General features: G+C 37.1%; 1 protein-coding gene across 2 annotated transcripts in view; it reads right to left on the reverse strand.

The window, feature by feature from the left end:
* The window catches only part of LOC145675578 (putative oxidoreductase YteT), a 70,657-nt gene that overhangs the window by 40,983 nt on the left and 11,933 nt on the right, over positions 1-17,741 (reverse strand). Inside the window, exons 1-2 of one of the 2 annotated variants that reach the window (XM_081746110.1) lie at positions 12,511-13,103; positions 11,225-11,302 (exon numbers count right to left, since the gene is read on the reverse strand). In XM_081746110.1, the coding sequence (XP_081602236.1) occupies positions 11,225-11,261 (37 nt within the window). In that variant the 5' untranslated portion in view covers positions 11,262-11,302; positions 12,511-13,103. Of the gene's footprint in view, positions 1-11,224; positions 11,303-12,510; positions 13,104-17,741 lie in introns of those variants that run through there. The other variant, XM_081746101.1, reaches the window with a different exon arrangement.

Below are 17,741 nucleotides of genomic sequence, written 5' to 3' on the forward strand. Positions count from 1 at the left end.
ATCTTTTGTCGTCGCGAATAATGTCGAGGAATTTGAAGCTTAAAATATATAAAACGATAATCATGCCTGTAGTTCTGTATGATTGCGAAACATGGTCGCTTACTCTGAGGGAAGAACATAAACTGAAAGTATTTGAGAACAAGACCCTGAGACGAATATTCGGACCCAAGAGGGGAATTGCTGAAACTTCATAATGAGGAACTATATAATTTATACGGTTTACCAAATATTGTTAGGGTCATCAAATCTAGGAGGCTTAGGTAGGCAGGTCATGTAGCTAGGATGGGAGAAAGTAGAAACGCTTTAAAAGTCTTGTCTGGAAGACCAATCGGGAAACGACCATTAGGAAGACTTAGGTGTAGATGGGAGGACAATATTAAGATGGATCTCGAAGAAATATGAATACAAAGTCGAAACTGGATCCAGTTGGCTAAGGATAGAAGTCAGTGATGAGCTTTTATGAAAGCGGCACTGAACCTCCAGGTTCCATAGGCCATAGAGTAAGTTAGTAGTTATTTGAGTAGAAATACCAGTAATATATTCTTAAGCTGCCATCGTTGTATGTTTACTTTTATTTATCGATTTATTTTAAATTTGTCCGGTTTCCAAACACAGTTTTCATTTTGTTCTGGTTCTAATTGGCTCTCAGTTCACCACAAATTCGTTACCACTGCTCTATAGTACAAAAGATTGTACTTAACAAAATATTTTGAATTATTTTCCTGAATCTCTTATCAATGAACCATTTTTACTTCTGATAGAAAAGGTTCAGATAGGAATATGAGATATATCATATTTCTTTTATTATAATATAATTTGAAAAATTAGAAGATTTTGAACTCTATCCTTTTTGTCATAATCATGTCCATTTCTTTCTTCTAAGTCACATGTCAGTTAAGTTTTCCCTAACTGTAGATCATACTTGATTACGCCATACACAGTATTAGAATAAAATGACGAATACTATAGTGATATATATATATATATCGGGTGTTGCAAAATAAGTGTTACAACGCTTGGGAGGTAACTATTGCCACTGAGACAAGAAAAAAAGTTCTCTTGAACTTTCCGCTATCGGACATAGTTTCGGATCTACAACGTGCCGAAAGCGTGGGAAAATGACTTTCGGACGCCAATAGTTCGGAAACTATCCAATGTAAAGAGGGCGGGTAAAAAATTCACTGAAGAAGTCATACCTGCTGTATTGAATTTTGCATGTTTCACAATCCTATCATGCACGCGCAAGGGATTCCCCAAAGTAACGTAGGGATTCCCGGATAATTCGCCAAATGAAAATTGGTCTAAATTGATATGAATTGATAGGGTTTCTACCAGGTAACAATAATTCGTTTGTATTAAGTCCATATCTGCAACAAATACAAAATGGCGGATACCTTCTTGCCCGTTGTGTGTGGTTGCATAATCGCCAGGTACGGATGCTGGCCAACAGTGACGTTCTGAGTATTAAGTGTATCGAATTTGTACTCAAATGCTCTAGAAAGACATCTGGAATGTTGGTAGAGCACAACAGATGAAGCAGGGTGATCACATGTGTGGAAATACTTAACGAAAAATGCCCAGAAAAAATGCACTCATACTAAGTAAACGTGAGTTCAAAGCGTCGGAAATGTAAGGATTAGCGTAAATAACATGAAAGCCATTGCCAATTCACCAATAATATTCCCTTAAACCGATGCAATATGATCTGCACGGTTGCATACCAATAAGGATGCAACAACTGAGGCCAAGTTGAAATTGTGCAAGGGGACTCACAAAGAAACTGGGTAAACTAAAGGAATGTCACTAGTGGGATCGCATGGTCGATATTGAAATGTGGCCAATGTGTGTGTTGATATCGACATGTAGTTAATGAACAAATGCCAACATGTCCCACTACTGCGGGAACACCGTCCCACGTGCGAAAAATAGGAAAATAACTACTCGGGTCTTGAATCTGAGCCCATGGGCTCCCAGTAGGATTCGAAACTGCGACCACGCGATCGAAAGCGAGCACTCTAGCCCTGAGGCTCGAGGAAGCCTCACTTTCTCTGTATTCATTTCTTTGAGGAGTACCCACTTTGTTTGGCAAGCGCTCTTGTACAGCCTCCCGACATGCTTGTGTGTTTCATGTTATTACTCCTACTGCACAGTTGTAAACAATCAGAGTTTTAAGACGTTTCTTTCTATTTCTCATGTCGTTTTATTTTCCATATGTATGGTGTTCCAGCTGTAGTGTTATGTGTGCTAAATTGGTTCATTTTCATCTTTGTATTGGCATGTGTACTGTGTATAAGACACGAATTTCTGGAGGTATTTTCCTATATTTTGAGTACATCATACGTCCCAGAAGACGTGGGACATTATACAAGTTTGTTATTTTCATGCTCTATCAGAATTTAAACCATGGATTAAGAGATTTCTTTTCATATGTGTCGACTGTGGGACAATGTCCCAAACAAAGAGACTCATTAATACAATCGTGTTCTAGTTACGTTCTACCAAAAAGTGCACCAGATGTAATAGCAGAATGTACAACGTTATTTTCCTAGTTTTTCCACGTGAGACGGTGTCCCAGCAGTAGTGGGACATGTTGACATTTGTCCATTAACTACATGTCGATATCAACACACACATTGGCCACATTTCAATATCGACCATGCGATCTCACTAGTGACATTCCTTTAGGTTACCTAGTTTCTTTGTGAGTCCCCTTGCACAATTTCAACTTGGCCTCAGTTGTTGCATCCTTATTGGTATGCAACCGTGCAGATCATATTGCATCGGTTTAAGGGAATATTATTGGTGAATTGGCAATGGCTTTCATGTTATTTACGCTAATCCTTACATTTCCGACGCTTTGAACTCACGTTTACTTAGTATGAGTGCATTTTTTCTGGGCATTTTTCGTTAAGTATTTCCACACATGTGATCACCCTGCTTCATCTGTTGTGCTCTACCAACATTCCAGATGTCTTTCTAGAGCATTTGAGTACAAATTCGATACACTTAATACTCAGAACGTCACTGTTGGCCAGCATCCGTACCTGGCGATTATGCAACCACACACAACGGGCAAGAAGGTATCCGCCATTTTGTATTTGTTGCAGATATGGACTTAATACAAACGAATTATTGTTACCTGGTAGAAACCCTATCAATTCATATCAATTTAGACCAATTTTCATTTGGCGAATTATCCGGGAATCCCTACGTTACTTTGGGGAATCCCTTGCGCGTGCATGATAGGATTCTGAAACATGCAAAATTCAATACAGCAGGTATGACTTCCTCAGTGAATTTTTTACCCGCTCTCTTTACGTTGGATAGTTTCCGAACTATTGGTGTCCGAAAGTCATTTTCTCACGCTTTCGGCACGTTGTAGATCCGAAACTACGTCCGATAGCGGAAAGTTCAAGAGAACTTTTTTTCTTGTCTCAGTGGCAGGAGTCACCTCCCAAGCGTTGTAACACTTATTTTGCAACACCCGATATATATATATATATATATATATATATATATATATATATATATATATATATATATATATATAAATTGCAAACTAAATACAACTTTCTTACAAGGCTGTCTATATTCTTTATTATAAATTAACGAGAAATGTTACAGTTTCGGAAGTATATCACTTCCTTCTTCAGACTACTATTCCAACTCTGAAGTATAGTCTGAAGAAGGAAGTGATATACTTCCGAAACAGTAACATTTCTCGTTAATTTATAATAAAGATTATAGACAGCCTTGTAAGAAAGTTGTATTTAGTTTGTGTTTAAGATGGGACATAAGGCCTTTTTATCATAATATAAATTGCTTATCTAATATTGCCACGAAGGATCTAATTGTAAACGTTGCTGAAGCCAGCTTATTACAAAGAACATTTATGTCTTCCACATTATTTTTTTATTAATAATTGTAGCTAAGAATTTTGACGATCGTACATATTCACAATTTTTACAGTGTCTATTACTGCCATATATTCTGTTCCTATTTCCACAGGCTTCTGCTGTAGTTCTAGGTAGAGATGAGGAGTTGGTACACATAACCCAAGGACATATGACTCAAGCACATCAGTTAAGTGGCGCCAGCTATATACCTAAATGCAATAGAGTGTCAAAGATAATCGCATTTCTGTGACTGTACTATACAAGTGCAACGAAAAATCAGAGGCGATTTGGGAGCCCTTAAAACCGCTACAAATCACACAGTGTATCATGCCACTAACCAATACAAATGTGACGTACTATGTCAATAATGTTAGAACAAGAACAGATCGACTACATAAATGGGGACACAAGCAGTAATTAAACTTTGTTGCTTAAAGAATTCTCACAGGATTCCACACATTTGGCAAGCTTGAATTTTCTAACTTCTCTGTTTTCCAGATCATGATATCCTGTGCAAATTTTCCGGTCTATATATAATATAAAACAGCAACTATAGTTTCCCCCACCAGGGAGTTCCTTATCTACTAAGCACGTAAATATACACAGTTTGTGCGTTGGTAGAGAAGTTCTGCGAAAGGAATTTATTTTATGAAATATCCTCTACCAAATAGCTGGGTAAGGCAAAAATAAATAAATAAAAAAAAAAAAAAAAAAAAAATGGGCTGTGACAAGTAAAAATCCGTAATTAAAATTCTCTGACTTTTCTAAGTTATTTCAGCTTCTTGTGAAATTCCCTCACCTCTCTAAGACCTTTTACGAGTCAAGTTGAATTTCCTGACTTCTGCACGATTTCCAAGTCAGTGGAAACCCCATTACAGGAATTCCCTTAGGAAGCAGAAAATCATAGCAAAAGAAATGAAAATCCTATCTCGTATTACATCACCCATGAGTAAAGATCTTAGGCTTGGAGTCTACCGATGAAGCACCGGTCATAGACTTACAGCACGTCTCTGTCACATACGGCCAACAAGAGCAAAGAGGCTGATAAAGAGATAAACAAAATGTCGGCACCGCCAATCTTTTCATACATATGAAAAGATTTTTAAAGGAAGAAAATTTTAACTGACAAAATTATAGAGTGTATGTGCATAGCTCTCAGGAGGCCGCTGACATAATTCGTAAGGTAGAACTGAAGAAACTTCAGTTATGGTTTGGTTGGGGGTGTCGTATGCAGGTGTCACACAACTGCATTTCTGCGAGGCAAGGGTGTAATGCTCCACTATAACTGCCATTACAGTATTCGTAATTGTTTGTTGGTTTGTTGTTCATTGTTCTCTAAATTAAATTAATATTTCTTTTACATCTTCATGTATGTTTAATAATGTTATGTATGTATCATAATTAACCTGCACAAGTACACAGTATATGGAAGTAAGTTTGGAAGTTTCGTCTGGACTGTAATGATTTTAAATTTTTTTCTGAAACAGAAAAATAATGAAAAAACAAAAATATTCCCTGAATCGATGAACAACGAGTTTGCTGTTTAGTGATATTATCTGTGTAAATATGTTTAATTTGGATTCCAATTTGGTAAATTAGTAAAACAAATCTCAAAATCAATTTTAATAAATAATATTTTATCTGAAAACTACATTACGTACGTTAACAGGCTAAGAAATTACAACAAGGTAAAGTTATATTTACTTTTCTTAAGCCTAATGGTACTTTTGTGTTTTAAGAGGTTGCTGAATAATGATACAATGAAATTCTGAATAAACCAATTCAGGGGTTGATCTCCTATGACAATTCAGCGAACATATGATGCATCGTAATTTAAACTAACCTAAATTATCGTCAAAATTCTAGTTTCTTACAGCTTGAAATTATGTTGGAAAGCGTTTGTGTCCATATTATTCACAGCTATAACATTCATATTAATGCATATTAATACTAATGAACGTGTCAGATAACATTAATCCTTAGCAGATCATGCATAATTGTCTCAGCAATCAAGTCTTACGAAAAAAAAAAAGTTCAAGGTATAACCATTCCATGCATGTACTTTAACCCTGGTCAATGTTCTATATAAGCGGTATATAGTAACTCCTTTTTACGTGAATACAATCAGTTAGCTAAAGCAAATCTTCGAAATGAATTCATCGTCAATTATGGATGCAAATGAAATGTTATGAATAAATGAAGGAAAAGGTATATATAGAATTATGAAGAAATATAGAAAATATGAGTTACGAAGTAAATAATTATAATTAAATAAATAAGTAGTGGATAAATAAGTAGAAAACTGACTGACAAATAATAAATATAATATTTAATTACAAAGCTTAAGCTAATAATAAAATATACAGATGGTGATCAGAAAAATGGAAACACCTGTAGTTGGCAACACGTCAGATGTATGGGTTGGCAGTGGTGTCGTGGCGCCCGCAGCGCCGAGGGTGACGGCAGTGGCTACTGTGTTAGGTGTGTCGCGTGGGACAGTGTCGAATGTGATGACGGCCTACACAACACACGGGAAAACCACATCGGGGAAGCGGAACAGTGGGCGGAAGAAAATCATGAGTGACAGGTCACGCCGGGTATTAAAGCGCATTGTCACGCAGAACCGTCGTGCCACTGCAGAGCAAGTGACGGAGGAACTCAATCAGCACCTCCCCCACCCTGTTTCGACAATCACAGTCCGCCGCGAATTACACGACATGAACTTACGGGGTCGTGTTGCACGGGCCAAACCGCTCATCAGGGACCATAACGCTTTCGCACGCCGCAAATGGTGCCGCGACCATGCAGCTTGGACCGTTGAGGACTGGAAACGGGTGATATGGCCGGATGAGTCATCCTTCACCCTATTCCCAACCACGGGCCGTGTTTATGTGTGGAAAACGCCCAAAGAAGCTTATGATCTGCAGTGTCTCCGCCCAACTGTGAAACATGGCGGCGGCTCGGTAATGCTGTGGGCCGCCATATCTTGGTTTTCATTGGGTCCTGTGGTCACACTTAGCGGACGAATCATTGCCAACGATAATGTCGCAATTTTAGGAGACCACTTGCATTCTATGGTCCGGATGTTGTTCCCGGACAATGACGCCATCTTCCAGGATGATAATGCACCCATTCACACAGCTGGCGTTGTTGCAGAGTGGTTTGAGGAACATCGGGATTAAGTTCAACACATCCCCTGGCCCGCCCAATCCCCAGATCTCAACATAATTGAACATCTGTGGTCCGTCTTGGAAACACGACTCCGGCGACGATTTCCACCTCCATCCTCTCTCACAGAACTGGCCGATGCCCTGCACGAGGAATGGTGTAAAATTCCACTTGCTACCATTCACGACCTCTATGCCTCCATCCCACGTCGCATCAAGGCTGTTCTGAAGGCGAAAGTTGGCCCAACAACATATTAATCTGGTAAGTTGCAATTTCTTTCAGGTGTTTCCATTTTTCTGATCGCCATCTGTATATTCATGTACAATTTATGCTGCTTATACTTAGAACGCCTCTTACAGCGAATAATAGATTGACTTGTGACATTGACTAGTTACGAAACGCTGTGTGTTATACCTACGAACCTAATCTACTTTATTTACAACTGTTCTAATGCATGCTGAGCTTACTTCTATTACATATACTTGAAGCTACTGATTTATATTTCTAGTTTCACGTTCATTATGCTGGATTAGCATGTGCATGTATACCTAGATGCCTGCATAAATTTATAAGCTTCGTTTAATGTTGGATAATATGGATCTACAGTAACGATGTATATATACATTGCGAGTTTAATAGATTGTGTTAACTTGTGTTCGCTTATGTACCTGTTGTGTTTTATAATATAAATGATTAACCTAAATTCTCTTACTGTTATTTATTGGCAAACATTGTAATTATTACATATGTTTAAGGTATTTTGGATTTACTGTGTCTATAGTCTTAATAAGAAATCAACTAGATCGCGTCTTCTTACGCTTGCATTTACTCGTTCTCACGAACCAAATGCGTTTTTTGCTCTAGAAGATTTTCTCTAGAATATCTCCGGTGGCGATCCCTTATTTAAGAAATACATCGTTGCGAAATTCTATGCTGTCGTCCTCCAGGCCAGTTCGGAGTCACACGTCTCGAAGATGAACTCATCGAGGACTGACGGGATGTGACCGGCTCACGAGGTGACGGGGCGTGACAAGGGGTTACAATAGATGCCGTCAACTATCGAAAGGATGAGTTGGAGACAGTTGTAAAGCCCTTTACCACCACATTGTTTGCTGGTTAGCAATAGACATTCCGACAAGATTCTACGTATAGGGCAAAAATGACACCACACAAGCTGGCGTCCAATACGTCTGATTTCATCATGAGTGACGATTAGCCTTCAGTTAATTTCGATATTAATATTTTGAGTTACCGATTGTAGAACAATCTAGAGAAGAAGGCCTGTTCTAAATCTCATCCAATCTTGAAACTCTTGAAAGCATATTTGATGGAAACAGCAGCATTTATACCACTGGAAGTGATTTTTGTGGCAATAGATGATAGACCGGACCGTTTGAGGGCCAAGGGTGGATATATTGAATAACTATCCATTGGTGCAGATATATCTATTTAGGTAAATACTCCATACCAGTACAGATGTGGTAGCGTATGCAGATTATCATCTTCAGTGCCAACAACATAAGAGAATTTGATGAAAAGGAAGTATCATCATTGGACAGCTCAATAGATGGTGTGAGAACAAGAAACTGAAAATTTCAGCCGACAAAACAAAATGGATGCTATTTCACGAAAGCTTGAATAGAAATCCAACAATAAAAATGGAAAGATACACTATAAAAAGAACTACAGAACAAAAATATCTAGGAATCATATTGGACGAAGAAAAGGAATTTCAACAAACACATTACAACAGCATATGAAAAATTAAATTAATGCACGACATAATAAGCATTGGTAAAAGGAAATTTTATGTTCCATTACAAAAAATATGCAAATATCACCAAACAATATTAAAGTCAATAACAGGATACGGAAGCAGCATTTGGGGACATACATTTATATAAAATACAAAAATGAGTCAAGCCGCAGAGCCCAAAGAGGAATATCGATCAGGTTCACAGGACCACAACTCTTTCGAGCTCGACTGACTATTCTGGAAATTCCAGCCCCTAACAATAAACAAAAACAAACGAACAAGAAATTACTGATTAAAACGAAATAATCAATACAAAATAATTCTGAACATCGAATCAAACGTACATTCAAAAAATGAAACAGAACAAATAACAAGGAAATGGCAAAGAAGATGGGGTAACATCGGATCAAACGCACATTCAAAAAATGAAATAGAAGAACAAATAAGAAGGAAATGGCAAGAAAGATGGAGCAGAGGCATAACAGAAAGAAGAGTATTTGAAATATTCCCAGGCATCAAATAATGGCGTGAGTCAAATCACATTGTACCTTCCTAAGCACTGATACACTTTCTAAGTGGGCACGGTCCATACAAAGCAAATTTTTACAGACTTGGTTTCACAACCATTCCAACTGTGAATATGGAAAAACAATACAATACTGGAAAATGTAGTTATCAGGTGTAGAATAACACTACACATAGAAGAAAAACGAGAAACACTGAAAAGCAAGGCAACAAAACAAACTACGTACTATTTGAAACGAAATGAAATGAAATTTTTGAGTTTTACGTCCCACTCTTATGCCGGTTAGGCTGAAGGAGACGGTGATTATGAGAAATGGTAGAATGAAGAAAGTGGGAGAATCCCGAGGAAAACCAAGCACACGATGTTTGTCCACCACAAAGTTCACTTGGCAGAAGCAGGGTTTGAACTCAGGACCGCATACACCAGAGGTGAACATTCTACCACAGCTACCGCGGCCCCTACGTACTATTTGACAAGTTAAACGAACTAGCACAAAATGCATGGTGGGGGAAGACTGATTAATCTTCAAAATATACCAGCTGATTATATACAAATATTTATCTTCAGTGAACATCCAAGTGAGTGTTAAAAATATGATACACATATTTTGTGTATTTTGTCATTTTGGAAGATAATTTATGGTTGTACCAAATTTTGTGGCTGTACGATGTTCAAGATTACGACATGCCCACAATTTTCAGTCTCGAAAATTGGTTATCCTGTTAATTGATTTTGGCATTCGTGAGAAATTAAAATTCTGTCAATGTGCTTTGAGATGGTTTGTGATCAACATCATCATTTTACGGTGTTTGGAAATATAATACGCCCAAGACTTCGAATCTGGAGAATTGACAACACTGTTAGCTGATTTAAGAATGTTTGAAAGAATCTGAAATTTACAAAAAAGGTATCCAAATAAAACCTACCCGGGAAACATTGCACACTCTACTGAGCATCGAGAAAAGTGTGTGGGGGGCGGGTGATACAACAGTTAATGAAATGATAATAAAAAATGAAATGAAATCTTTGAGTTTAACGTCCCACGATTATGCCTTTTTAGCTAAGGGAAATGATAACTAAAGCAAGTGACTGAATCATGGAATAATTAGTGGAGTAAGAAAGTGGGAGGAAATGGGAGTACCCCAAGAAAATCCTCTAGGATACGATGTTATCCATCACAAACTTACTGGGTGGAGGATCGAACCAGAGGTCCCACGCACCAGAGGTAATCGCTCTACCACTGAGCCACCGTGCCCCCCAGTTAGTAACAAATCATGCACGCCAGACAGCTGTTAATGCGTGGCGTCTGACTGTGGAGACACAGAAAATATATGGCGGCAATTGTAATCCTGTTGCCGTTGATTAACGAACTTCCTGTGATTGTCAGTAGCGAGATGTCATATGGCTGGCTTGGATGTGAAGAGATTGTCACGTATTCCTGATCTTCCCGGAAGATTCGCGTCCAATTCTTTACAGTTGTTTTAGACATGCACCTTCCCGCATAAATTACACTCATTCTCCTGAGAATTCCCCTAGGCTGACATTCCTCTACCAACAACTATTGAATTACAGATCAACGTGACACGAGTTTGCGATCGCCGCCATACATTTTCCATGCTACAATAGTCACATACTACGCATTAACAGCTGGTTTGGCATGCATGGTTTATTACTAATTGTTGCATCACTAGCCCCACACATACTTTGGTCAATGTTCAGTAGAGCGTGCAGTGTTGCCCGGGTTGGTTTCAATTGAACATGCTTTCTAGTTAGTCTTGGAAGGTAATCTATGCCAAATTTTACCACTCTTAATATGTTTCAAAATATGAGTGTTTAAGAACTCATACCCCACTAATAATTTTGGATTGTTTTCCTTACCAGCACCAATTACGACAGCTGTTATTTGACGGTCCATCTCCTCTTCAGCTATTAAGACAATATTGTACCAGCATCAACCTGTAATAAAGATTTTTTCTTTAATATTCGGCTATGTAAACAAACACACTTTAATATTTATACACATGCTACTTATTGTCATTTTTACAACAAATGTTTTCAGTACTTATGAAGGCAAATTATTTTTGTAAATGTTTTCAAAGTACAAGCCACTGATTGTTCATTTGTTTTATTACAAAATATGCGAAATGAACTGTTGCTCTCGGAAAATATACTCGCTACCAACGTCACGGATCTACGTATCTTTTTAACCAGGAGAATCACAGAGGAAAAAAGAGAGAATCCCAGTAAGACCTATGGACACTATGTTGTTCATATTTCACACACACTGTGATCGAACTAGACACTCTCAACAACAGAAGTAAGTGCCTTACCACTGACCTACAGTCAGACTTTCCCTGGAAATCAGTTTCAGATGTTTATAATGCAGTAAAGTTTACATTTTTTACGTATCATTCTATAATAGAGAATACGACTTCTCGCCTATACCGCGTAAATTTATCTTTGGCTGCATTACGGTCTAACCTGTTCTACAGCTATCTGCACGTCATTTTCTCAAAGGTTCAACCATCAACATGTAACGAAATAAGTTGTTCAATCTACGTTTACAAATTAAGTCTCCAAAGGATTGTAGAATACTTTCAACAGAAATGTTGAAAAGGATAAATTAACCAGAAAAGAGGTATTATTATTATTATTATCTTTACTCAAATGTTCAGTTATATTTATTTGCCATAAATTGTACACACTCGTTCACGTGGCAGAATTACAGTAGACCCCTTCACCCCCCCCCCCAAAAAAAATCTAATAATGAATATTTCTTGTATTTCTCAATAATAAACTCACAGGGGTCAGTTTACGTATGGAGCAATTAAAATAAAATTATGCTGCATTAACTCATTGGAAGTTATCCAATTTAATGTACATTGAGAATCTTTTAGTCGAAGTTTCATAATTTGTTATACTAATGAGAAGTTATACATATGGAAGTAATTGGTACCAGCGTAACGAACTATGTTTTCACTACTTTCGTACATATTTATTTCATGCGTACATAGAGTACTATGGACGTGTTTCATAAAAATAAATTAGTAACAATGATGATTTCAGATTTCTCAGATGTTGAGTTTTACTAAAACAATTACAGATTAAATAGCCAAGGGATACCATCAATCAGTAAAATAAATAAATAAACCTACACAACTTACCTTTGGTTAGATCCATTCATTCGTCACTGTCATCAGAATAATCACTCGCTAGATGTCGAATTGACTTTGTACATTAAATTGGCATTCTGTATAAAAAGCATTTCTCCTCTCGCACATAAAATAATTATACGCCGCGAGGAATTTCCGGTTCCCACAAATTTCTGTTCTTCATTACTTTGCCAACATTTGCTGAAGGTTAGGTTGCTGTCTATCCACGAGTCATCCAAAAATATGATCGGTCTTTGTTCGTTTTTATAATGCAGCACTATTCTCAAATATTGAATTCTAGCTAAAACTATATCGCTTCGCTCCATTATAAACTTTCGCTTGTTCTGAAGCTAAAACCGATTTCGTGTAAAATTTTCCTTAAAATTTCGTGTTGCCAATGAAAATGAATACGTGTTTGCAGCACAGGAAGCTATTTGCGAATAGTTGGAACTTTTTTCTCGTCCGCATAAAATTCATGTATAACTCTCCTTATAACGTCTTTATTAAAATCGTCCAAAGCTATGTTCTCGATAATAGTCTTTTTCTGACGGTTGAAATTTCGGCATATTTCCAGCTTTCACTTCTCTAATTCTTTTCAGTTGACTCCGATACTTTCGCAATAACACTTGTACGTTCGATAGCCTGTGAAAAGGGAATTACAAGACGGTCTTATAGCGCTTCTTTTGTCACAAAATGTCACCACATTATGGATTAGTCTTTTCTCGTTACTACGTAAGTGATTTTTAACACGAACACTGGTTGACGGTATTGGCTCCAGCATAATAAAATATATACAAAACGACGTACGTACACATACATACACATACGCGCGCACGCAAGCATAAACAAGAAACAGGTAAGAGAAAGAACTAGAAAAATACAGTAAACTGCATATGCACAAACGTATGCCTACTGTAGAGAAAGACAATAACTCAAGTCCTCCAGCGAGTCGCTCGCGCAATCAACCGAGTCCCCTAGCCAGAATCCCCTCCATCGAAGCCCTTAGAAACACAACGCTAGGCTCCATTTAAAATACGAGCGCTTTGCTCACTGCATGACATCATCGCTGACCAGAAAGAACTGCTGATCTGGAACCAATTTACACAGGTTAGCAACTATGTTTAAACTTCCAACCTTCTTTCTCTCGCTCTCAGGAAAGAAAACGAACACTTGTCCGTACATACACACTTTTCCAACTTATTTTTTGGAATGGACTCTTCTACTTCTGTCATGCGCAAAAGTGTCGAGAGATCTAATGTCTAAAAGTAAACAGTAAAATATCTGGGGATCTTCCTCAGACATAATGCAAAGTGTATGCTCCTAACCACGTAATACTGTAAAATGTAATGCTATGTAAAGCCAGTGTACTACACCATAATGCGTACGGATAGAAGTATCCCAAAGGTATCCTACGATATTTGTGCAGTATCTTTGTTTACGCGTATACTTGTCGTCATTAACGCACTACTCCCTGCGGAAAAGAAAGAAAGAACTGGATTTTTTTTTTTTTTTTTTTAATTTCGCTGGTAAACAATTGTTGTTTAGTGAGTAAAAGTTAACCTTGTTGGCGTTTCAACACAACACTCGTGGAACCGAGATTCATGCCAGCCGTCTTTCAGGCTTGAAAGCAAAACACGCGTCCACAGTTGAATTAGCGCATAATTACTGCGCATGCTTACTGCTTATTTCTATTGTTCCATTAACCACACTTGATTGTAGTATTATTAGATAATCCGTATTATATATTTGTCATTTATAATAATATAGCAGTTTTATATGGAGCTTCATAGTAAAAGTAATAATCAAATCATATGAACAATTTTGCGGAGGAGTAAAAGCGTCGGTAGGACAACAGCAAATCAGCGAGATTTAGTTTCATGTGGCTTTGTTTATCGCAGTTTAGAGCATAGGCCGAACAGAGTTTAGAGTGTTATTGTCATGGTGCATGTTTTAATAATCGTACATATCAATAATATGCCTGCAAACTGCTACACCTTAAAAAGATTATTGATGCGAAAACATTCACCAACTGTATAATAATTGTATGTATATTCACTCTGGACAATACTTGCGGGGTTGATCATGTAGGGAACTGGCGCTAAGCGATGGTGGGTATAAGTATAAACGAAGATGCTTTGGGAACTACAGTAGCTACTCATAACTTAAAAGCACTAACCTCTGTACTAAAGCCGTAAGTATTATAAATCTATTACCACTTCCGGTTTCGATATTACTTGAGAAAATATATAATGCCATATAAACAAACTCTTTGATGGGATGTACACGTAACACTGTTACTTGTTTTTAAGCATAGTCTATTACATTCTAGTCTATTGTAGTTTGTCTTAGGTAAGCGTAATTCTAGCTTCGTTTCACAGTATGAATCACAAAAGTTTTGGCGTTAATCCAGCATCCTCAACAATTGAGATATACTGAAGTTAAACCTATAAGACTTAGCTACAATTGGAAATTTTGATACAACAGCAAAAAGAATCGTATCCTGACTATGTAAATGCAGCTAAATGCTGTCAAGTAGGATATTGGTTATAATGTATACTTTATAGGTACGGTCTGCAGGCTTCTTTTTTGTGCACGGCATTAGTGAGAAAGGAGATTTACGTCTTGCTTTAATGTTTGTTAGTATAATATCACCTTTTATTACATCCAGTATAGACCCTGTTTCTTTTACAGAATCAATGCCTTATTAACTGATGTGTGCAAATGAATGTGTTTGACGCTATATGCCTAACCATTCAACTCTTTTATAGAGACTACATTTATTTTCAACTCTCATTTTATCCTCCTATCCCCACTCCCAAAGTTCCATTTGTCATATAATCTGTGAGTGAGACCCCTTGGTTCAATCGCAGCTCGCGGCAAGTGAATTTGGTTGTGAACAAACACCCTGTACACGGGCTCCCATTTCCTTCCGCTTTCTTAATTCACATTTTGTTCACTACCATCGTCGTTGCCGCCTCTCTTAGCCTCGGGGGATACTCTGGGAATACTAAACTGAAAAAATCATAAGAGCAGATACATAATGTATTATTCTTGCGTATGTTGGATGGACAACAAGCAATCTCATGCTCACGGTTTGTTATAGATGGAAAAGTTCCTCAAGAAAAATATAATTTTGTAAAAGAAAGTTTAAAAGAAAACATAATTTTGAAATCAGTTTACATGAATGAAAAATTATGTTAGTGAAAGGAAGAAACAAGAGCGCCGACTCTGGAGGTGTACCGGTACTCTAGTACTACTAATAATTTTGTGGGATTCTTAGCACCCCACAAGACAGACAAAAATATTAAAAAAAAAAAAAAAAAAAAAAAAAACTAAATTCTAATCTAAATGGAGCACTCATTGCACAATGGATTCAAATCCACTTTTTTTGATATTTTGAAGATATTTTATACTTAAGATTTTTACATGAAGCTCTTTTCAGTGCTTGAAAGGTTAACGTCTATTATTGTAAATAGCTCTTATATTGTAGAAACCAGTGTTAATTCTTCTATGTATACAAACTTAGTCATTTTTTTTCAAAGCTTTGATAATTGAGCTTGAATTCCTTGTATTCTGACCACCCCAAATGATAGTAGAGCCCGACATTTTCATAGGGTAGATAAAAGGGATAAAATTTGGGCTGAGATTTAAGCAGGGAAGGAAAAATCCGGAATTGTGATCCTGATGATGAAAAGAGAGCAAATATCACATTCACTGTATTTTTCTTCTCGACGAAGTGGAGATTCCTTTAAATGACAAATTGAACTATAATTTTTCAGGTATCTTGTATCACAAACCGCAGGTGTTGATAATAGCTTAGGGAAAACTAAGGTCGGGGGTTAGAATCTTAGAAAATCCTTAATTATACCGCCATAGTCTCATTCAAGAATACATATTTTTCACAGTGAAAAAAAAGGAGAAAAACATGGGAAACTATATTCATTCAAAAATCCTAAAATTGTATTTTTAGGAGGGCCAATTTTCAGAATTATCTGGAAAGGAACCTTTTGTAAGTCTAAGTGGTATCCATACCCAGTCTTGGACAATTACATACAAGAGGATACCTACTGATTAAAAAAATTAAAAACAAAAACAGCACCGATTCTGCATCGAAATATTCCGGCGGATTCGCATTTTTTGCATTGTCTCACAGAAGGTACAGTATTATTCTCATAATAGTAATGTAGAAATAATAATAAAAAAAAGTCTTATTCAACTTCACTTTTTCAATTTTTGCAATTATACTTAACATGACAATTATTTTACTACTGCAAGTATCTACAAATGCATTTTATTGTTATCAAGTTAATCAAATTAGTAGCACAAAACTTGCTTTTGTATCAATCCTCTGTGTAGGTTGTGTAACACACATAAATTACTCTAGTTGTGACTTTCCTTAGACCACAATATAAAGCTACCAATGCTAAGAGAGAGCGTTAGTATCAACGTCTATCAGACTAAAGAAAAGTACGAGCAATGACAAACTATTCTGCAATTGAAAAAGGATTAGCCAATGAAAAACGCTGAAACAAGTGACAAGCCAATCAGCATATTCCGTATTATCCCAAGTTATCCTCAATATTACTCTTCGAAATGTATCATATAATTTCCATTTACTCTGCGCCTGTCAGCTATAACTCCATCTGGCGATAATCGTTGTAACTACGTGATTGCTAATATTTCAAAGTTAATCTACAATGTTGCCACATTGTAAATTTTCAGTTCTCCGTAGCGACTGAAGGAGGCTCCGGAGGGTATTTCGTCATATAGCATTTTCGCCTTATTTTGACCAGTAGAATAGTGCTCCGTGATCCGTGGGCGCCACTTTTGGAACACCCTATATATATATATATATATAACATTTATACAGCCGATATAATTAAATACAAACTATTACACCTGTAATTTAAGTTTACAAGTGTAGGGCTACTACATAAAATTATCACAAGAGCTTTACGATGGATAAAGTAAGTGTGTGCATATGAAAGATGTCTCTATTGGATACTATTTTCCACCAGCTGCATATTACTGCAAAGTGGAAAGAACATATATTTTACGTTTACAAGCGAAACGTTGCTAGTATTGTAGCATGACAAGCGCTATTGAAACTCGTAGTACTAAAACCTACTTCTTTCCTCTAACCTTGCGGATACCCACTATCCCTGACGCCCTGCTCCCTTCGGATGCATCCCTGGGCAATCGCGCGGGCCCACCAGCTTCACCCTACCTTAACTCGGTTAGAT

Source organism: Thermobia domestica, chromosome 2, assembly GCF_964235325.1.
Source record: "Thermobia domestica chromosome 2, izTheDome1.hap1.1, whole genome shotgun sequence".
Taxonomy (NCBI): Eukaryota; Metazoa; Arthropoda; class Insecta; order Zygentoma; family Lepismatidae; genus Thermobia; species Thermobia domestica.